Source organism: Triturus cristatus, chromosome 2_1 (genome assembly GCF_964204655.1).
Source record: "Triturus cristatus chromosome 2_1, aTriCri1.1, whole genome shotgun sequence".
Taxonomy (NCBI): Eukaryota; Metazoa; Chordata; class Amphibia; order Caudata; family Salamandridae; genus Triturus; species Triturus cristatus.
Window position 1 is genome coordinate 364,190,548 of NC_140581.1, and position 23,270 is coordinate 364,213,817.

Sequence of the window (23,270 nt, forward strand, 5' to 3'; positions counted from 1 at the left end):
AATCCAGACAGGCATGCAAAAAGAATAAGTATGTTAGGTATGCTGTCCAGGGCGAATCCGACATCTTTGATGTACAGCAACAGATCATCCACATACAATGATATTGCGTGTGCGTATAGCCTTCATCCATGCGCGGTTGGCCACAAGGCCTGGCCCTGGAGACCTCCATCTGCCCCTCCATTTTTTTGAGGGGGGAGTGGAGTTTTATATAGCACGTACTAGACCCACAGGTTTCGGAGCGCTTTACATGGGCAACAGTTGCGTTACAGGCGGACACATTCATTTTTTGTTAGGCACGGGGCGATTAAGTGATTTGCCCAGAATCACAGGATGTTGGGTGTCCCTGCAGAGTCTCGAACCACGTTCCCCAACTTCGACGCCAACCGCCCGAGCCGTTAGGCCAAATCCTCTCCTAAAATCTTTTATGGCCCTGGAGACCCCATCCCCCAAGGTCATATATATATTTTAAAGGAGAGGGGGGCCGCGTAGTCCCCCTCTCTGAGCCTTATTAGGCAAAGACGCCATTACCCAGTGCCTATCTTTTTTTTAAAATTAAACAGGGAGGGGGCCAAGGGGTCCCCCCCTTCCCGAGCCTTTTCAGACCATGGGGCCATTGTTCTTTATTAAAGGGGAGGGGCAGTAGCAATACTTATATCTGCTTCAACAGATCAAAAGTCCACTTCCAGCGGGTGGGAGGATTTTCAAGACACTGGCCCCTAGGGCATGGAGTCTCCGGTGCCGAAAAAGGCCAAGGGAGAGAGGCCCCGTGCCAACCCACTAAACAAGACGTCAGGGGATGGGGTCCCCGGGGGCGAAAGCGGCCCATGGAGGTGGACTGCGTGCTCCCCTACCCCTTAAAAACACACCAGGTGCAGGCGGATGGCATCCCAGGGGCTGAAATCAGCCTGGGGAGGGTGCCACACGCACCCCCTTCCCTAAAAAGTAAATTCCCCCCCCCCCACACTCTTCTGCACTGGACCCTGTCCCACCAGCGGGAGGGGGGTTGGAAAACAAGCGTGGGAGACCGCGCTCGTTAGGTTCCCTCTGGGGCCCCATCACCAGGTTTATGGGTGTCAGGGTATCCCTATGCCCCTTTCTTGTTTTTTAGGACTGGGAACAGAGTCCAGATTCCTGAGATGACTGCCAGCACTTCCTGGTTAAAGTGACGGCAGCCCATCAGATCTCAAATTGAGATTTTTGGATCCATGGAGGCTCCACGTCCCTATATATACTACGTTTTTGAGCATTAATTGGCTCCCCAGTGACAGATCGCCCTGGAACTTCCCATGCACAAACTAGGCTAAAAAGAACACTTTTATGGAAAGTTTTGTGGTGATTCGTCACATGGAACCAAAGTTATTAGCAAGAAAAAACATGCATTTCCTGCCACTGGGTAAGGATTATATACACATGCATAAATATATGTGACCAAGACCTATGCACACACATTGTCAGTTACTTCCAAACACTGAAAACCATTCTAACACTTGCAGGGCCTCCACCACGTCTCCCCCCCCCCCCCACACACTTAAAGTCTGAAACAATTTAAGTAGAGGCACTTTTGGAAATGCAAGGATACATTTCAATTCTGCTTTGCAGGATGACTTTATGGGTGTCCGAAAAACCGAGACGTGCATTTTAAATGGAGAAACGTTTTGGGACTCTGGGGTAGTCCTCTGAAAACTGAGACTATCCAGGAAAATGTAATGCGTCACGTCACCTAACCTATAAAGCGAGCCACCTCTATGGAGTAGTGGTGTGCAAAATTCACCTAATCTGCACATAGGTAATTAAGTGAAATTTGGGGGAAACTATACAAAATTAAGGGGCATATTTACTAGAAACTGGCAGGGCGCTATGTTATGCCAATTTTTGGTAATGCCGTGCTCCATCTGTTTCAAAACGTAGGGATGCGCTGTATTTACAAGAATGTGGCACATCCCTGCGTTTCCCCTAGCGCTGGTGCTAAAGAAGCTGCCTAGCGCCAGCGAGGGCACCCTTGCGCCATGTCGCTAGGATGCCTGTACTGTGGGGTAATTCTTTATGTGCAGGAAGGGACACCTTCCTGCACATAAAGAATCTTTACATGTTGATTTGTTGTTTCTATGTGTGCTGCAGAATGCAGCACACATGGAAAGAGCAAAATACGAGGAGAAATTAAACATTTCTCCTCGTATCTCCTGCTTAAGACCAGATATTCCCTGGTGATATTTTTGCATCTGCCCCATATTTGTTAATATGGGGCAGCATCAAAAAGCAATGGGTGTTGCGGCGGAACACCCAATGCAACCCCCATTGCACTCCCCGTTTTTGCCAAGTCTGCCTGAATTGGGGCAGGTTTTACAAGGCAGCGTTAAGCCATGATAAGTGGCTTAACGCCCTGTACTGCTCGATTTTTCCGGCCTTTTCTTGCGTTAAAGAATAACTAGTGTGACTTCAGTCTCTTTCCATCCAAGTCTAAGGGTTAGAGTAGTGTATAGAGCCTATTTATTAGGCACTTCAACATGATCCTGTGTCCTTCCCCATAGATTAGGGCTTGCACACATATCCTAGGGGATAGATTCGTTAGTCTTAGGGATAGCCTGCCCTGTAGTAAGGGTATTTCATGGAGCCGTGCTGAATTCAGGCCTGGTAGGCCTCAAACGGGGGAGACTCCATCTTTCTTTCTGCTCCAGCAGCTTGAGATGCTTCTAGGTTAAAGGGGATGTTTTAGTTATGAGGTGTTATTCGCTTGGAGAGAACCGGTTCAGACCGGCCCTTATCGAAGGATTGTATTTTTCTTCATGCCGAAGACGCTACATCAGGCCGGCCGGCTGGGAAAGTGTCCTTGGCACGGGGAGGTACAAGAATTTGGTGGGCGGCAGGCTACGGGCTGGAATTTTCCATGAGAAAATGCACCTCTATATTAGTGAAAGTCTGAGGCAGATACTGGCACTTATTCTTTCAATCCATAGGCGGCACCTAGCCGTTAGCAGAAAAGCTACTACTTATTCCAGGGAAGACAGATGACAAACTTGAGGGCGGAGAAAGACCAAGAGACAGATACTCTTCTAGCAGAATTGCCAGAGAGGAGAGAGTAGCCGATGAGGAAGAGGTCCCAGTGACTCGGAGAAGGGAGCTACGGAGGTGTGATCTCCAGGCGAGCCGAGGCACAGACGAGAAGGGAACCTAGATGACCATTGAGTGCAGGCTACACACGACTAAGGTGATGTCGACCCCTTTCTTATTAGAGTGTACAACCTAATCTTTCACTTTTCTTTACAGGTTATGTGTTATACAGTAATGTTATATGCTTGCGTATATGATATATATAATAAAGTCAGTTTGTAGTGAATCAACATGTGCTGCGTGTTCTTGTATAAGAGGGTAGCCTATTCTTCTAGTCAGCTGTGACTTGACACGAACAGATGTTAACCCTGATCAGGTAAGTGGTAACTGAATAAGGGAGAGAGGAGCCCCTCGAACCAGAGAACAGGTTGTGCCCAAACTGGCAGTTCTTGTGTGATCTGATAAATAGTAACACTGATTCCCTTGTTGTATGTTATGGTGATCATAGGATGAACTCGTGCTAAGGCTGCCGTCTGGGTAGGAAGTCCTGGGTCCATCTAGGACCGCGAGGCTGAGGCTGCCGTCTGGGTAGGAAGTCCTGGGTCCGTTTGGGACCGCGAGGCTAAGGCTGCCGTCTGGGTAGGAAGTCCTGGGTCCGTTTGGGACCGCGAGGCTAAGGCTGCCGTCTGGGTAGGAAGTCCTGGGTCCGTTTGGGACCGCGAGGCTAAGGCTGCCGTCTGGGTAGGAAGTCCTGGGTCCGTTTGGGACCGCGAGGCTAAGGCTGCCGTCTGGGTAGGAAGTCCTGGGTCCGTTTGGGACCGCGAGGCTAAGGCTGCCGTCTGGGTAGGAAGTCCTGGGTCCGTTTGGGACCGCGAGGCTAAGGCTGCCGTCTGGGTAGGAAGTCCTGGGTCCGTTTGGGACCGCGAGGCTAAGGCTGCCGTCTGGGTAGGAAGTCCTGGGTCCGTTTGGGACCGCGAGGCTAAGGCTGCCGTCTGGGTAGGAAGTCCTGGGTCCGTTTGGGACCGCGAGGCTAAGGCTGCCGTCTGGGCAGGAAGTCCTGGGTCCGTTTGGGACCGCGAGGCTAAGGCTGCCGTCTGGGTAGGAAGCCCTGGGTCCGTCTGGGACCGCGAGGCTAAGGCTGCCGTCTGGGTAGGAAGTCCTGGGTCCGTCTGGGATCGCGAGGCCGCCACTTGTATTATAAGAGGTCTTGGTATATATATAGTAGGAATTCCCTGTCCTTAGGTGGTATATATATATGTGGTTACTTATTGTGAATAGGCCCTAGGGAGGGGGTAACGTTCTGGCTGGGTTAGAGAGGCTCTGTTGAGCGGGTTCTATCTGATCCGACAACCCAAGCAGAACACGCCCTCTTGTAAGAAGGCAAAGAAGTTACCACCACTAGAAGGACGGAAAAAGTGACGTTCTGGTGGCGTTAACTCGTTGTAAATGTGCCCCCCAGTGTAATGGTATAATCAGCATTCGGTGCTATATTTCAGAGTGAAATGTGTCCTTGCATCGCTTTGGATAGGAGAACACATTTCGCACTAAAGAATAGCGCAAAAAAAAATAAAAACACAAGCGTCATAACCAGCAGCCCTTCGCATTCTGGCCGTTCTCATTGTTCCGGTGTGCTTTATTTTGTTTTGAGCAGTGCATAACTAAACAATGTGGAGTACTTGCATAATTTCAGAAATTTAATATAAGTGTAATATGAAAGTAGGCAAGATTACGCAGGAGAAATGGAAATGTCATCCATGCCCAACTCTTACACCCCTGCCCTTGGAGTTTAAAATCTTGGATCTACACAAATGAACCAACATGGTACCCGTTTCCTGGGTTCGGCTTCACTCCTACTTCGTAATTTGCTCTGTTGCTCCACTGATGTTACTCATGTTATGTCTGTAGGCATAGGGAAACGTGTCCTCCCTTGCATGCCACATTCCAATGCTACACGCCAACTTCTGTGCTAGGACCACCTCTAATGAAACCAAAGAACTATCCTAAAGAAAATCTACTGGCACTAGAAAACATTTAGCAGCAGTATTTATCCAGTAGAAGCACAGCAACAAGAGTGAGAATTAGATGTTGAGATTACACTTACTATTGTTAAAATTCACTTCCAAAATATGCATGTGAGAAATGTTGCAGAGAAGCCTAATACAGCTGCAGGAAAACTGGAATCTCCATGCTAATGTACTGGCCTTGGATCAGATGTACCAGCCTGTGTGGCTTTGGCAGGCCAATAAGTTCCACTCTGCCACAAAGAGCTCACTCAAGGTGTAGTAGAATCGCCTGTTCAGAAAGTTATCTGAGCATAGAGGCCAGTTCTACAAGCACCCACTCAGTTTACATTGGCTACATCATTAAACCAACTCCAATGACATACACTTGGAGTGCCGTAAGGATAAGCAGTATTTACCCATTTGTTAGTACGATGTGCAAAGTGAGAGTCCGACTTGCATCTGCCTTGCTAGTAAACAGCAACAGGCATACAAAGAAGAAACTGGGCATGTGCTTTTCCATTGCTTAGTCAAGACACGAACAATGCACTTTTGTATGAAATGAAGCTGAGGAATTGTGCTGAACTATTCCATGGTTGTGGCCGTGCCCGATATGTGAAAGCATCTCTGTGTATCACGTGGCAGTCCAACATGTACTTTCCAAATCATATCATAATGCAATAAATAACACAATGTGGATTTAGAAAGAATTAGCCTCTTCTTTGAATAAGAGACATTAGGGTGTGTATTATAGGAAGGGCCTCAGGGGTGCAATGGGTGCTGTTGCCCACATTTTGAATTAACAGAAAAAAACAGTAGACGTTTGCGCAGCTCCTTCGTTCACATAGATCACACTGGTGCTATTTCAAGGACGCGTTCCCTTATTTGCATGGGGGCAAATGAGGGAACAGTTTGAATCAATGCCGTATTACAGGTGCAGAGGCGCTGTCAGGTGGTCAGTGTGCCACATACAGGTGGTGCACAGTCAGTAAGCCAGCTGAGGGTATCCCTAATGAGGGGGGATACAGTAGCCTCAGAAGATGCCTAAAAAATGCCCCAACCAGGCATTTGCTGTGATACAGAGCACTGGCCCAGTCACACAACAAACATGGTGCAAGAGGGACGCAAACCTTAAGGTAGATTTTTGAAGCCACGCAAAGCTACTTTGTGTGGCTTTGAGTGGCTCCAAAAATCTGGAGTAATGCAATACAGTACAAAACTCTGCGTTGCATTACTCTGCCCTGAGTAGGTGTTCTATGGGCGCTGCATGGGTGTCCCCATGCAATTCCCACCGTTTTTGACACTCACAGATTTACAAGACCTTGTGAACGTGGAAACACAGCAAAAAAATATGCCTTCACCGATGAGGCGTAACAAGAAGAAATATATTTATTTCTCCTCATTACTTCCTCCTAGGTATGCTGCAGTCTGCAGCACATCTAGGAAGAGGAAAAAGCCTTTCAGGATTGCTTCTGTGCAGGAAGGTGCCCCTTCGTGCACACAAACAATCCTGCCTTCAACACTGGTGCACTAGCACCATGGGGCAAGGGCATCTGCAAGGGCGATAGGCTGCCCAAATGGTGCTAGTGCAAGGGGAAAGGACAGGAATGTGCAGTATTGGATAAACATGGCGCATTCCTGCCCTTTCGCTGTTCCGCACGGCAGCTCAGCAAAGTGACTTCCTGCACTGCCCAGCGCCACAAAAATCATAAATCTGACCCTTCATTTTGTATGCTGGGCACAGAGTAGGACAGTACACCATATGCATAATACGGCCCCAGGGCTACACTGGAGCATGCTAGTTACAGGCACACGGGCTTTGGTATGTTCCAAGGTTTGTTCTCGGAGCTTGATGCATTCATTTGGTCGAGTTGCAGCATATATTCACCGGGAGCTATTTGCTGGCTTTCGAGGGAGCGGTTCTGGTGACTTAATTACTCTGAAGGATTTTTTTCAGAAACTACTTTAACGAGGCATTGGCAGAATGTTAAATGGTTCTGTTCTCCCCATCACGCCTTGTTGCTGAACACATTAAACTATTCTTGTCCAAGAGCATGAACACTTGTGACAAAAATCGGAGTTGCTGGTGTAGTGCGAGTAAACTAATGTGAATGTAATAGAACATCTCTACCAAGATGAATAAGCTCCATATAAGGGTTCAAATTTCCTTTTCATGGCACCATCTACAGCCGCACCGTTCTCTTTGAGAAGCAGCTTAGAGCCATATTATCAAAACGGGGCGATAAAGTTATCCCCGCTTTATCGGCAGGAAACTGCCGCTAAAGCGGCGATAATGGGCTTGATAATATGCCGCAGAGAATTCCCATAGAAGCCCATGTTCTGGTGTCAACATGGGCTTCTATTGGAATGGTCTAGGGCATATTATCAAGGCCACTATCGCCGCTTTAGCGACAGTTTCCTGCCGATAAAGCGGGGATAATTTTATCGCCCCGTCTTGATAACATGCCCCTTAGTTTGTTGTGGTTCCTGCTACGGTAAAACTGTTCTTTCAGGTATTCGGCTCCACTCCCCTTTAACCCTCCCCCACAGCTCCGCTTCCTCAAGGTATGTTTTGTGGAGAAGCTTGTTGTCAGAGGCAATGTCTGTGGTGCCTCCGAACACAGACGACAAGCTTCCACTGGCGGCATCTGCAATACTCCCCCGGTGGCCATTTATTCCTACAGTTTCTTATTTCACAAAGCAAGCTTTTCTTTTGTCGGAGGAGGTAGAGACTAGTGTCTAAATTGCTGACTTTGAGATCTGCATTGTAATCGTGGTGCAAGCATAAGACCAAAAACTGTGCAATTGTGGCCAGATCTGTACCGAACACTGTAATTAAGTGTAAAGTAAAAAGAAAAAAAAATGTGCAATGCAAAATATGTAAAATTCGACTTTAGGTCTGTGACCTCAAAACATCTTCCACGCCCCCGTTTCGTGTGCCGCGCCCACTCGCCCCCTAGTTATTTTACTGCTCTATAGTTACCAACAGACACTAGGCAGGCTTCATTCCTGACGTTTTGCAGCCACACAGCCTGGCCGAGCGGTTGAAGTCTAGCTTGCTTTTCACATCTCTTGCTGAACACACATCTCGAGACCGGTGACGGTCTGAACTGGGGGAGCGCCCCACTGTAAACATCGGCTCCGGGTTGCTGGGACACTGCGCGAGTATTTACCCGCGCGCTGTTGAAGAATGTTCAGTTTACTCAAGCGCCGGCATTTTCTGCGGAGTGACGCACACAGGCATGTGCAGAGTTGGACGAAGGAAGCATTGCAACCATGAACATGCCGCCTCTCTGCTCAGTCGTACCGCCAGTAATGCGACTGTACAGGCAGAAGTAAGATTCCCAGAAAGAGATCATCCCATTAGAGTTCTGCGCTGATGTACAAATATCAATGTCTTTGCTTGTCAGCAGGAGCCAGTGCAGTCGGTTAATCAGATTGGCCTCCATTTCGATGAAGACAAATCTTTATGGTTTGGTGCAGGGGCGTAGCTATTGACAGTGCAGCAGGGGCAGTAGGCCTGGGGCCAGGGTTATGATGGGCCCACTTAACTTCAATCATGGCAGTGTTTTCATTCCAAATGGATGGTCAGAAGGTCCGTCTCCATAATTGCATAGGGGCTCGCGGCACGCTAGCTGCACCACTGGGTTGGTGCACTTGCAAATCTATTCGGCAGGCAAGATATGGAGGGACATATTTACTATTAGTTCACACAAAGCAACATGTGAAAGGCAGAGAGCAGAAATGCTCCGCAGTTACAAGATATGGAGCGTTTCTGCCCTCTCCTGGGGCTGGTGCAGTGTGGTGCCCAGTGCCACCGCAAGCACTGTTATGCCATAGTGCAAGGGTGCCTGCATCATGGGCAGGATTGTTTAAGTGCAGGAAGGGATATACAAGGACAATGCAAAGGCTTAGTATATTTGGGCTGGAGAGTCCAGCGGTCAGCTTTGCAGAGGCTAAAAGCTTTTGTTGGACAAACATTGGCAAAGCCAATATGTCTCACCTATGGGACCTTCTGGCTTCTGCAAGGACTATAACCATGTTATACCGTAGCGCTGCTGAAAACACTCATTTAAAAACATTTTAAAAAGCACTATGATGCAGTTGTCACGTCAAGTTGCAGGCATGTACCAACATGGATTTGTGCACCTACAAAATGAGGTGAGCATTATATTTCTTTTTAATTACTAATCAGAGATGGATTAGTGAATCCAAAGCTGCACAAAATGATCCATTTTGATCTAGCACGAATAGCTTTAAAAAAAAAAAAAAAAAAAAAAAAACCTACTGTAAGCTAACAAGATGTCTCGCACCAGGCAGCACATGCTTGGTCTTAAGCAAGACCTAAAAATGGGCATCGAGTCACATCACATTATGAAAGTAGCCTCCATCCTTACCCAGAGTAAGGCAGTCCAGAATCCACCAGACAGCCTATCAGATCTTGAACCAGGTAAAACTATTAAATTTACTTCAGTGGGAAGAGTGATCACTCGCTCCCCATATAGTTTAAATCATGTCTAAACTGGTTTCCATACTGACTAGCTTACCAAACTCATTCATGCAAAACTACGTCTGACAAAGGCCAAGCGTCTGATCACGGAGGACTGGATTTACTATACATTTTCTGCAAACAAGAACGTGAAGAAAAGCAGCATTCTCAAGTACAAACAGCACAGTTCAACTTTCGCACCGTAAGTTGCCAGAGTCCATCACCAAAATTGCTTTGCGTCAGAGTGCCAACCCTAGTCCCCCTCCACGTCTGTTATCGATGCAAAGAGGGTAGAACAGGGCAGGAACAGCACAACTACTACAATATTGCGACCTGGTTTGCGTGGAAGTCTACCAGAACGTGAAACTAGGTACCCATTAAGGACAGGTAGAATATGGTTTAAAATTCCTACGTATAACTTGTAATGTAAACTAAGTTAGCCATTTTTTCACAGCTTACCATTGGAAGGCGGTCTTTGTGTTATTTGTACGAGAGGTTCATCCTCCCGTACCAATTTTACACAAGGCGGCACAAGCTCACGCTTGCGCTGTAGAACACCTTCTGAATGTGGCACTGTGCAACTTTTTATTTTATCCATGGCACAATGCAGTGCTGTTGATTCTCGAGCAGAGCTGCGCAGAGTGAATGTAAGTAAAACTGGGCCATTGTGTAGTATCTTAAGATCGTACAAATGCCTCAGACCTTTACCCTCATTCTTAAAACGAAGGTTTCAAAACAACATTCAATTAGCTTGTCCATATATTATTTTCAAACCGTTTACGTAGTTTCAAACCCGCTAGTGCCCATTATGTTTATGGCATAATAAATGCTTTAAAGGGGCTTCTAGATTGCAAAAAAACAACAACAAAAATTACATGCATCACTTTAGGCTAAGGTTAGGTCATCTTCCCCATTAACAAAAAGATATTCCTGCCATTTCGTGAATTTTATAGTGCTTCCCAACAGATTTCTAGTTCGCTATTGGTGTAAGAAAAGGGTGCTATTAACCCCCAAAAATGGTTCTCGATCTGTGAACTTTGAAAGCATGAAAAGACGCGGCTGCCACCCCGGGGCTTCAACAGACAAGCAATTTACTCAAATACTGCACTGGTAGTAAGATATTGCTATTATGTGGCGACCTTTGGGCTTTGCAACAGGTGAGAACCCAACTGAGGTCTCTTGTTCTAACTGTGCCTGGACTGTAAGCCGAGCAGAAGGATGGACAGACACTGCTTTCACCTCCCTTGTAGACTCCACGACAGCACCATTAAAGGGGCAAGGGGGTTGGAGTTTAAGACATAAACAAACGTAACTAGAAACGTCAGACTGTGCTGCATTCAACAATGGCAATTTTCAAAGCAATGCAATTGGCAACTGTGGAATGCCCGTCCTCCGGAAGACACGAACATGAGTTCCCTTCTCCCCGCTCCAGCAATCAACAAATTATACAATCTTCCCAAAATGTCCACCGATAGCCATGAAGACATTTTGGAACTCAAGTTGATGACTGGCCACTGGAAGAAAACGGCCATATTTCTCATACAATGAGTATCTTAAAGTTGCTACTCACAACTTAAAATAGCATTACTTTAATTATTAGGAAATGAGTTTTGCCCCCTCTAGAAGATTAAACAATAAAATAAAAAACGGACAGAAGCCGTTTTCCGTTGATGTATTCTAGTCTTCATCTGAACTGTTTTCCCCCATTTGGAATGCTGCTTTGTCAACTACTCCCCTCAGTTTCCCCCAGTATTCCCTTCGTTTGCTAACGTTGTTACCATTCACTTTCTAGTCTGTCATAGCTTCCCACAAATAGCAAATGCGAAATAACATTCTCACATTAAGGGGCATATTTATAAGGAAATGTCGGAGCGCAGAGCCGCACAGATATGGCAGCGCCACGCTCAGACATTTCCAAAATGCTGGGATGTGCCATATTCAGAATAGGGCACACCCGTGTGTTTTGCCTGGCACTGGCGCTTAAAATAGCTGCCTAGCGCCAAGGCCTGCACCCTTGCACCATAGGGCAAGGGTGCCCGAGTTGCAGGGAATGATTGTTTATGTGCAGGAAGGGAAACCGTTTCACTCTGTGTGCTGCAGAAAGTAGCCCACATAGAAAAAGCAATATCAAGGATTCATAAAATTATTTCTCCTCGTTGCACCATTCTAACGCCTACTTTTGCATGGCATTTGTGTTTGGCACGGTCTTAAATTTACAAATTGTTGTAATTCTGGGGCAACATCAAAATGAAATGGATATTGCATTGAAACCCCCACAGCACTATCCATTGCACGCCCCTTTCACGCAGGAGGAGATATATATATATATATATATATATATATATATATATCCCCTCCTCTGCTGGCGCACGATTGCTGAAACCCACGGCGCCTCAAACCGGTGTAAACCTCGTGGCAGAGCCACACCGTTAATTATTCAAACACAATCCTTTTAGGGAAAATGAAGTCGCACTCGCAGAGAACGGTTTTCCAAGTTCTTTAAATTTCAAGGTTTCCCAGGTTGAAATAAAAAAAAAAAAATTATATATATATATATAAATAATGGAGCTACAGAGCTTGTAGGTTCACAACAAATATAATGTATATATATATATATATATATATATATATATATATATATATATATATATATATATATATATATATATATATATATATATGGATGCAGACACTTACCAGCTCATGCATTAAACACTTACCATATATTCTACAAGTTTGATAAATTACTATTTCCAGTATTTCCAGCATGTTGTAAACAAACAAACATTGCAGATCTATTAAAGCTGCGATGTTTGTATGTTTACAGCAAAAGAAGAAATAAAGAGAACAAGTAATAGAGAAGTACATAGTGGTGACTGAAAGTCATATAGAGTAAGTTATGTTTGTGAAGAATGTGGATATGGAGTCAGCAAGGAGTAAAAACTTAAAGTAGACACACAAAGTGATTTGATATCTTAACAGTTGGGAGGGAAGAGGGAGCAGTTTGATTTTTGTGTAGGAACAGATCAAGATTATTTCAAATAGGTCTTACTAGAAATCATATAAGATGGATTTTAGAGCCATGTTATCCACACTGTTTGCAGCATACTCATGCCCACCCAGTCTTTTGGTTATTTTATTGGCAGATTTGCAGTTTATAGGAAGGTTTTAGTAGCTAAGGATATGAGTAAGTTCAATAGCCAATGGTATGGGAAACTATTTAGATACCACTAATGACACGTAGGCATCTAAGTAGATCGTTATTTTGGCACAATCAATTCGAAAGATACCTTCACAATATTTTGCGATGTCCTGCCAGAAAAGTCTAATATGATTACATATCTAAAAATATGTGCAGAAAGTCTCCTTTAGTTTCATGGCAATTTCAACGTGAGTCAGAGGTAGGAAGGTGTAAATCTGTCCAACTTTGCTAAGCTTTACGAAGGAATTCTGGCGCACTGTAAATATATATGATGATTTCCAGATAAAAGTCCATTGTTTTGTGAGAAAGTAATATATTTGGCCCATTCTTCTTCCCATTTTTTCCGTTTCAACATTGATCTTCGAGGTGGCAGGAAATACAACTTTGTAAACATTGGAAACAATGTAGTTTAGTGAGAAATGTCAGCGCAAGGTTTGCCGTTAGTTTCTAGTTTAGAAACAGCTGCTTTGACCTACTTGAAATTATAAAATTTAATATTATTCAGACCAAATATATTCTGTAACTTTGCATAAGACAACGGTGAGTCATGGATGCCCAAATCCTTTAAAAGGTTCATACAATGACGTACAGTTCAAATTACCTACTGTCGTGTCAAGAGTATTTTCTAAATGGAGGAGTACAATGGCTGCAGTTAGTAACAATATAAGTGGCTGGCTACTTGGAAGATATCCTTCAATATTCATCCCTAGGGCCTCGATGAGTCCTTGGAATGAAAACCATAAAGAGCCCTGCAAGATAAGAAATGCTGTTTGATATAGTCAAAAGTGGACTATGTTGTTTTTTCATATCCTATGGTACTGCCCGATTATACAGAAATACTGGCGGAAGGTGGTCCGGATTATGTCAGAAGTGTTGGAGCAGGCAGTCCCCCTGGATGCCAGATGGCATATATTGTGTGTGACTGAGGAACTGAACTGGCCCAAATATCAAAAAATCTGGCTACTGGTGGCGGCAATGGCTGCAAAGAGGAATATTGCAGGGGCGGGGTGGGGGGGCAACTCCACCGCCTTAAGTCTCCCAGTGGACAAAGGACTTAGACTGATGCTGTGCGACAGAAAAGACAATTAATGACAGTAGGGGATGCCCCAAGAAATGGGAGAACATTTGGCAGCGATGGGAAGATTACAGGGGATTAGAGGCGGGGGGGGTTGCGACTAGTTAGGTGGGGAGGGCGCAGGGAACGAGTGAGTTGGTTTGTGAGACTTCAAAGGGACTGTTAATACAACAATGTGTCTTTGCATTGTAGTATGTGTATCTCATTGAACATGAATGTAACCCAATGTAAGTTTGAGATCATGTTTATGAATGCCGACTATTGTTTAATAAAAAGAAGTTTAAAAAAAAAAAAAAAAGTTGGCTATGTTCACACCAGCTCGAGCATAGTTTTTTTTCAGAGCAATTCTTGCTTTTTTAGGTTTCCATAGAACACCTCAGGTAATTATTTTGAAAAACTCATCTGAATGTCGGATTAGGGCCATACTATTAAGGTAATTCATAGCCAGGGTTATCCATTTTCATTCTTCCCCAAAACATGATCAGTTTTGGAGCCAAACCAGTCAGGAGTTTTGAAATCTTATCAAGAGTAGATTTGTTTTAATTGTTCTTTTACATTAGCACTGAATGTCAGGTAATAGGATTGCCAAAAGAGGCCAGTGTCTTGTTGGGATAGGAATGTTCCCTGCATGGTGTACAGTTGCATTGCCTGTTCCACAGTGCCCGGCTGTGCACATCTGTTATCCTGGCTTTTGAAACTAGCATCACACTAATCTAGTGTGTGCAGAGGCTTAGTCCGGTCCCTTGAGATGAGGGAGGTCCCGGACCGGTCCTGTGGCATGGGTGAAGAGGGAACACCACGTATGTCCTCACTGAATAGTGGACTACTGCCCCTGTCTTGGGTTTAAAACATAGAGCAGGTGAGACGCTGTACCGCAACTTGTGAATGCACAGTTGTGACAAGATCTGTGTATCGAGACAAGGCTCCTTTAGAAATTCCTTCCTGTAGGGAGATGCGGATTAATCTTCCTAAAGCTCTGCCATCTGGTAGATAGTGGGTGTGATTGGTGGGTCTGCAGTTTCTTGTCCAAGGTGAAAGGCTCTTAGGTGAGGTCAGGTGAAAGGCTCTTAGGTGAGGTCAGCGTTTTGTCTTTCCCCCCCGATTGCTCTTCAGTAAGGCTGAGGACTGCCAGGTGCAGAAAGCGGATACCTCTTTGTGTAGAATTATGTTCCTCACAGCAGAGGCACAAAGGTTGTGTATGGACAACCGCAAAGAGAAAACACTTGAAAGGAGAATCAACCCAAACTGGTTCTGAAAGTGTTGACATCACATACACATCTCTGGTCTGCTCCGACTGTAAAAAAAGTGGGAACCACTCACCAATTTCTTGACCCAGTTCCAAGTTGCTATGACCAAGAAGGGGAGTGCACCACAGAGTACTATGAGGTCTGAGGACTGCTTTGCAACCAGAGCTGATGTCTGCCCGACAGCCAGCTTCCTAGGGGTGAAGGGACATCACCCGTCCATTCCTTGCTGCAGGAGCCAGTAACCTTTCCTGAAGTGCATAGAAGGCAGTATGCCTGCAGAGAGATGGAAGGAGCCTTCCACCCCTAAAGACGTAACTGTCCAGGAGAAGCTAGGTGTAGCATGACCCCCGGAGCTGTAGGTGTGCAGAAGCGGAGGACTGTGAAAAGTTATCTGTGTGCCCTCTTATCAGCAGGCCCCAGATTCTCCAATGCGATTTTGGGCAGAAACTGAAGCTGCAGCATGACCCAAGCCAATGCACCCATATTGTGAAATTGTGGCATGGCCTAAAGCCACTGCATGTGCACATAGTGCATGACCCAGAGCTGCTGTGTGAACGGAGACCATGGCATTCTGAAGCAGTGGTCCATCATCCAACCAAAGAGGCTACACCACCTGCTAGACCCCAGCCATGTGTGGCTGTACCAATCCTGATCAGGCTGAGCACCCACTGGACCAACTGTGAGAAGATCTAGCACTTTCCTGAGCAGCATGTGCAGACCACAGTCACATTGGTGCAACAGCTGAGGAGGCAGAGTGGAACTGTACGCTCGAGGTCAGCCTGGAAGAAGGTGAGCGAGGAAGCATCGGAAGAGCCAGGTGTATGCTTAAGGCATTTATAGAGCAAGGACTGATAAAAACTTGTTGGGTGAGAACCAGGGAACAACGTTAAAAATATTGTAATTGCATCTATACAGCGCTTACTACTGAATAATAGAAAGGTATGGGGTAATCTCCACCTGACCCTAACCATACTATAACCAGACCCAGGGAGCGAACTCCTGGAACGCTAAGAGGGAACCAGGGTCAATAGCAGGAAGAGGCTCTGACCTACTCTAACACCAGTATATTAAACTGCAGTGTGTACATTTTCCTATGTACAGTATTTTGTTTTATTGTGCATTAAAGAACTTTTCCTCTCGAAAGTCGAGCAATGGGTTGGACAGTCATTTATTACACAAATGTGTGCTAAGTCTTGAGCTCAAATCAGTGAGAGCGGCCATAAAGCATATGGCTCGCAACAAAACTACAGGCGTGGATGGTTTCCCATCAGAATTCTATGTCACCTATTCGGAAGAATTGGCACCCCGGTTGGTGGCACTGTACACTGCAGTTAGGAACACAGGGTCACTTATTGACAGCACGAAAGAAGCGCTCGTAACTCCGGTCCTGGTACCGGGGAAGCCGGCACAAGACCACACAGCATACAAGACACTAACAATGTTAAATATTGACAACAAAATATTAAGTAAAATACTAGCTGCCAGACTACTGCCCCTCATGCCCAGGCTGATCTACCCCGAAAAGGCTGGATTCACCCCGGGCCGGAACACAGCCACTATCAGACGACTTCTGGCCATACTGGATGCCAACGGTTATGATCAGACGACAGTGGCAGTGTTTGTGATAGATATGAAAAAGTCATTTGATAGCCTTGAATGGCCTTTTCTTTATGAGGTGTTGAGGCACACAGGACTGGGTGGAGGTTTCCTGATGTGGACGAGGCGTCTGTATACAAACCCGACGGCCAGAGTGTGCACTGGGAAGACTATCTCTTCTTAGCGGGGGTGTAGCGGGGAACACAACACGGATGCCCTGTCTCCCCTTCTCATCGTGTTAGCTATGGAATCTTTTGCCAGCCGTGCGTGAACAGGTTGCAATTCTTGGGGACTGGCCATATGGGGCTCACAACACTGCATCACACTATATGCGGACAATCTTCTGATATTCTGCCACGATACTGGGGAGGACCTAAGGGGAGCCAGGAACATGTTAGAACATTTGTCCGGTTATCGGGCTGGAGAGTAAATTAGCAGAAATCCCACGATGCCAAAAAGAGTCCCCCCAGCCGAATTAGAACATTTACAGTGGGGGCCCAACTGCCTGCCGTAGCTCAGAGTAAAGCTATATCCCGATCCTGCCGACCTCTTGGCGGGTAACATGGGTGGAACGATCCGCTCTCTCTGCTCTTTAATGGAGTTTTGGAAGGCACTGCCGCTGTTGGTGAAGGGCAGAGTGGCTCTCCTAAAAACAGTAACACTGCCGTGCCTACTATACTTCTTTGGCGCACTCCAAGTTTGGATCCCCCGAGGAATGTTCCACGACCTGGACTCCCTAATGTCATAATTTATTTGGGGCGAAGGGCTGCAAACGAGTAGCACAGGCCACAGTCTTACTCTCCACGACGACTGGGTGACTGGAGGTCCCTGTCTTTGAGAGGTATTATATTGCGGCCCAACTGAACTGCCTAATCCAGTGGCTGGCGTCCAGAAGGAACCCAAAAATGACCCTGGGCCCATTCATGCCGGTGTCGTCTGACCTAGTGTAGGTGCTGTTACTGCTGGGGACACCGGAGAGCTCAGACTAATAACACTATACTGGGCTAGAAATATGCACACAAAAAAAACTGGCAATAGTATACCGTACTCCCCAGATTTGCATCTCACTATATTGCAGCACTTGCCACACAGCGGATGCTGGGCAGAACTTGACGTTTGGGCTGCGGCAGGTGCGACTACAGTGGGAGACTTTTTTCGAGATTTTGAATTGCTCCAGTTCGAACAATTTCATACTGAAGTTGACTTGCCTCAAGGCCATTTTCTACTGCACAGGGCCGTTACCTGGGCATTGAGGGTAGCTGTTGCGCTTTATAAGATTCCTCAATAATAATAATAATAATAATAATAATAATAATGAAACACCGGAGCAATGGATCCTCTGAACCACTGGCTGAGTTGCTGTCATCACGTGGCCCTATGACGGGTACAGTTAAGACGATCACCTGCCTAAATAAAGTGATACGCAACGATCTACAACGCCCCTCCAGGGACAATGGGAGGAATTCCTATCCCTCAGAAGGATCGGGACATCACAGTGGAAAGAATACCACTAGTCTCTAGACATGTGTGCTTTAAATTAACTACTATATCCTGAATAGATCCTACCTCACCCCTGTGAGAATCAGAAGATACTTCCAGGTAGAGGAGGCAGCTTGTCCCCCCCCCCCCACCCCCCCCCGGATGTGGGGAAAGAGATGCACACATATTGTATATGTTCTGGGAGTGCCCCACCCTGACTGCCTACTGGGAGGAGATCATATCCCTAATCAAAGCAGAATATATATATTTTTTTTCTTCTGGGAGTAGCTCTACATTGTGCAGACCAGCCTACTAATTTCGAAGCTTGGTTGAATTAATATATCTATAACAAAATTGTATATTTGAGATGACAACGTGCGTTCCAAACTATATTTAAAGCCGATATTAAATGATAAATCAGGCACCATTAGGAGACTTATTTCTTATATTATTACTTTTGTGCCAGGGCCACTGGGATGTCATGTATTGCCCTTGTAAAGAAAGGCATTCTAAATGGACAAAGACTTTAACATTACTGTGGGCAGTCCTGCACTGCGATTCACACGGCAGGTAATCTTGCATAGGGTGGTTACTAAGGTAATTATTTAGAATGTGTACGACGTACAACACCAATATTAGAAGTTCAGATGATTTTCATGGTAATTAAGTAGCTCATATATAGATCTCCTTGTTTTTAGGTTTCGGAAAGATCAGCCACACCGACGGATTGTTTTGCAATGGTTTACTTGGTGGCAACACAGATTCGCTGTGGATTTCGCGCTCTAGTTTATTTAACGGTCTGTCCTTTTTATCAGGCTTCGCCAGCCTGTTGCCACCCTGCCGAGTCAACTCTCCCAGACCAGTGCACAGTTTAATCCAAAGTGTACCTTTCACACACATTCTCCTCTCTGGTAATACAAACACACTTAAAACAAGGAGAAAGGCCTTTGCTCACGAGGCATGCTAGAGAGCACAAACATTTGCTTCAAGACTGCGCGACAGATCCTGGAATACTCACTGCGAGGAACAGCATGCAGTACATGGAGAAGGACGAATGCCCAGAGTAGAAGGACAGTCTGAAACAGAATGAAAAAAAAAAAAACATCATTTCATTGTTAAAAAACAAACTCGCAATGTTTCAGCTACTTAAGATGAGCGGGTTAAAATGTAATTGCTATGAAATACATTAACACACATCTTTCTCTGCATTTATTAAAAATATTCCCGAACAAATAACCCTCCAAAAAACATAAGTATTTGAAATGCTTTTAGATTCTAGGAGAAGCATAATTAGTCTCCCTTAGAGCTACTAACAAAATGCATGAAAAATAACACTCTGCCCTCAACAGAACAGGCAGTAAAAAAATGCATTCTTTTCGATTTTTAGGCATATTTGTAATCTGGTAAAGTGTAGCTCTATATAAAGAAACATACGTAACACATTACTCAAATACTGAAATCTGTCAGAACAATATTAATCTTTGACACATCACGTCCAGTGCATTTCTGGAAGAAGCCCCCCCCCCCCCCCCCCCCAGAGCAATAAGGTCTGTCCATTAGATCCAACACAAGCAGATTCTGTAGCATAAACTGTAAAAGGTGTGTAGGTACGTGGCAGCGAGAGGTCTTCCACACTCGAGTGCGCCAAGACCATAAGCGCGATCCATCTAACGCCGATCCAACTCTCGACGGGTCCAACAATCCGTTTCACAACAGAGCCAGGGATTGAGCAACGCGCAGATTTATTTTAAATTTGCAACTGTTTCCATCTGGACAGCACACAGAAAGGAAAAACAGCTTCAACGGATCCACAGAGGATACATCACTCTTCGCAATGTACGCCTGTCACACATGGGATCAAAGTCAAACCTTTGGCAAAGCCTTTGTCCTTCTCCTCACTAAAGAATGTTGTGCTTTAAGTTTGTAGCAGTACACAAGGTTTTCAGGAGGGCATCCTGAGCTTAAAAATAACTACCATACAGGACGCTGGCACCGGAATGGCTGAGCACTTGGATATTATTTTACAGGAAAGGGTCTGCTGATTACAATGCTTTAGCGCCTATGAGGACATAGGTCTGGCGTGGTCCAGCCACCGTTTTTTAGGTCTCGCCTGACCCAGCGCATGCGCTGGTCTGGCGAGACTTATTGAGAGGGCTCCAAAAAGTGCTACCAGGCCAGCCTAGAGCTACAGTGCATGTGCGCGGGCGCGCACGGCGCTTTACCGCGATTACCTTCACTTTCGCGGCCTCACGGCCGCTTGGCATAGCCAATAGGTCTTGCTTTTGGGACCTTAGAAGTATTTAGTTATGCAACTGTTGCATGGCTAAACACTTATAAGGTCCCAAAGGCGAGACCTATTGGCTATGCCAATGCATGTTTACTTTGTGTTCGCTATGGTAACCCCTCAACTATATCGCTGTTAGACAAGGACAATAGGAAGAAAACCATCGCTCCAAATGTCCCAGCACCCTAGGGCGCGTTTTCAGAGCCACAGTTACAAGTTATGCAGCCATGAAGTGTGCTGTAGATAAAGGCCTGTGATCTGAGTAAAGCGAGTTATCTACTACATAGCCAACATCAAAACATGCAGACACAATAGAAACGATTTGCTCCTTTTATATGTTTTTACTGTTAAAGATTTTTACTCTCAGTTTATTAATGATGTGCTTAAATTATATAGCTGCGCAAGTAACAGTGCATGGACTATCACTTCATACTCACCTCAAGAAGCACTGTAATTTATCGTGCTATCGAAAAGGCACACTTTAAATATCATGTGTTTTTTTAAATCAAAAATGCGTTCTAAACCAACTCTTTTACATGAATGGTTTGAATCTGTACGGCTACATTTATGTAATGATTTTCTTTCTAATCTTTTTTATGGCACTTCACACTTTAATGGACTTGACTTGCTAAATAAAGTATTTGAAATCTGAATCTGACGATGGAAAACGTTAACCTTCAAGATGCACATTTTTTCCAGAAATGTTGCAAGGCTCATTGCTTTTTCCAAGAACAATAAGCTCGGAATGAGACTTGGACAAGTTCAAATTTTTGGAACTAACGTTTTCAGGGATGGTCGCTCGAAAAAAACATGACAATTTAGTGCTGCACATGTGGGTCTTGAACATGGTAAGAAAAAGGACGCTTTCTTTTACGTTGCAATACTTTAGTAAATGGGGGCCATAGTTAACACTGATCTGGATATGAGACACCGCTGCCATCTTGTGCATACATGTCGACACTCAGGGTAACTTCATTTCCTTTCCATCATTTTTTCACAGTCAAGAACCCAATTCCTTGTCAACGGTTGGTGAGTGTCACACACAGCACTGCTGACATGCTACTGGCACAGGGTGGAGGGGACGTATACATACATAGTGGCCATCCGTCTGCAACACAAGTACATGGCATCTATCCTCTCCCTATATAGCAGCCCACAGAGCCACCTGATGCCAACGGTGGCGACACATACAAGGTTATAGTTGTATGGCAGAATACTGAGAGGGAACTACCACCTGGAAAAATATTATGGTCAAATATTGTGAAAGTAAGTATAGGGAAATATATATTACCTACTGGCGGTCGCCAGTAGGTAGTTATAGTTAGGACCACGTTTCCATAGGAAATCCGCAACATTCTATTTTGAATAACTTTGGCGCCGGTCGACGAATCCTCGCGAATTTTTCAAAATAAGTGGGGCGCTCCGCTCCGCTCCTACCCTGAAAGTCTCGGGGGGATTCGTCAAGCGGGGGCTGAGATAAAAGGGGGGTCCCAAAACGCGTTTTTCCCATGCATTTTTCCATAGGACCTTTAGACACAGCTACAGCCCGAACGGCTGAACAGAATTACTAGAAATTTGGCAGAGAGGTAGTCCTCAGGTCAAGGAAGTGCCTTTTGTAGGTTTGGTGTAAATCTGTTCAGTAGATCCTGAGAAAATAGCCTTTAAATCAATATATATATCTGAGCCAGCTTACGATGCGCTTACGGTACGCTTACCGTACGCGTACGGTGGCGTGCGCGAGCGCGATTCTGATTGGCTCTTAGATCTTAGTAAACATTCGAATCGGCCGAAACCAGGAAGCGGCGGCCGCCATTTTCTCTCTCGCACTGAGAGTGTGGAATAAAATACAAAGCACAAAAACATGTAAAGGGGCTGTTTGGACAGCTCCAAAACACCTAACCTTATTGTGGGAGTCCCCAATGATCCCCCAAGGCCAAAAACCGAATTTTTATTTTTTCGCTAATTTCGCCGATTACGCTTACCGTACGCGTACGGTAAAAAAATATTTTTAAAAAAAAAATTATCCACACTCTCCCCACCCCGTGTGCAAATGGTGCCCGAAGGGCACCATTTGTGCATGGCTTTTAAGAGGTGTGAAAAATTTAAATATTACCTTTCAAAACGAAGTGCATCATATGTCCTCCATGTGCGCACGGTGCGCGAAGCGCATCGTGCGTACATGGCCCATCTAGCGTAACGTGAGCACGCGGTGCGCGTAGCGCACCGCGTGCCCACCGTGCGTGCACGGCACTAACTGCGTAAAGTGGGCGCGCGGTGCGCGAAGCGCACCGCGTGCTCACTGTGCGTGCACGGTGCGCGAAGCGCACCGCGCGCGCACGGAACGAACTGCGTTAAGTGGGCGCGCACGCCACGAATGTCATAAAGTAACTTAGCATTTAAAAAACCGTACAAATTCACTGAAAAAACCATAGGTTTCACACATGTTATAGTTAGCGGAAATTTTACTGATAAAAAACCAATGAAATTCCCCCGTTATAGTTAGTGCAGGCAACTATAACTCACGCGACCGCAATCTTCTGCTGATGACATATGTGTCTTTATGAAAAAAAAATATTTGTAATATATGTATAGCTAAAAATTTATGGAAGAAGACATGGGCAAATAAGTGTCTAAATACAGTATTAGCATCAGCAGAGGATTGCGGTCGCGTGAGTTATAGTTGCCTGCACTAACTATAATGGGGGAATTTCATTGGTTTTTTATCAGTAAATTTTCCGCTAACTATAACATGTGTGAAACCTATGGTTTTTTCAGTGAATATATATATGATCAAGGCCACTTGTGGTGGTCGAAACAGGTCATAGACATGACTGAGCAATACAAATTGAA

General features: G+C 45.3%; 1 protein-coding gene across 2 annotated transcripts in view; it reads right to left on the minus strand.

The window, feature by feature from the left end:
- Positions 1-23,270, minus strand: part of PLPP1 (phospholipid phosphatase 1) — a 308,844-nt gene that overhangs the window by 76,343 nt on the left and 209,231 nt on the right. For both annotated transcript variants that reach the window (XM_085631308.1, XM_085631307.1), the window contains exon 4: positions 19,155-19,212. In XM_085631308.1, coding sequence (XP_085487434.1) covers positions 19,155-19,212 — 58 coding nt within the window. The remainder of the gene's footprint in view (positions 1-19,154; positions 19,213-23,270) is intronic.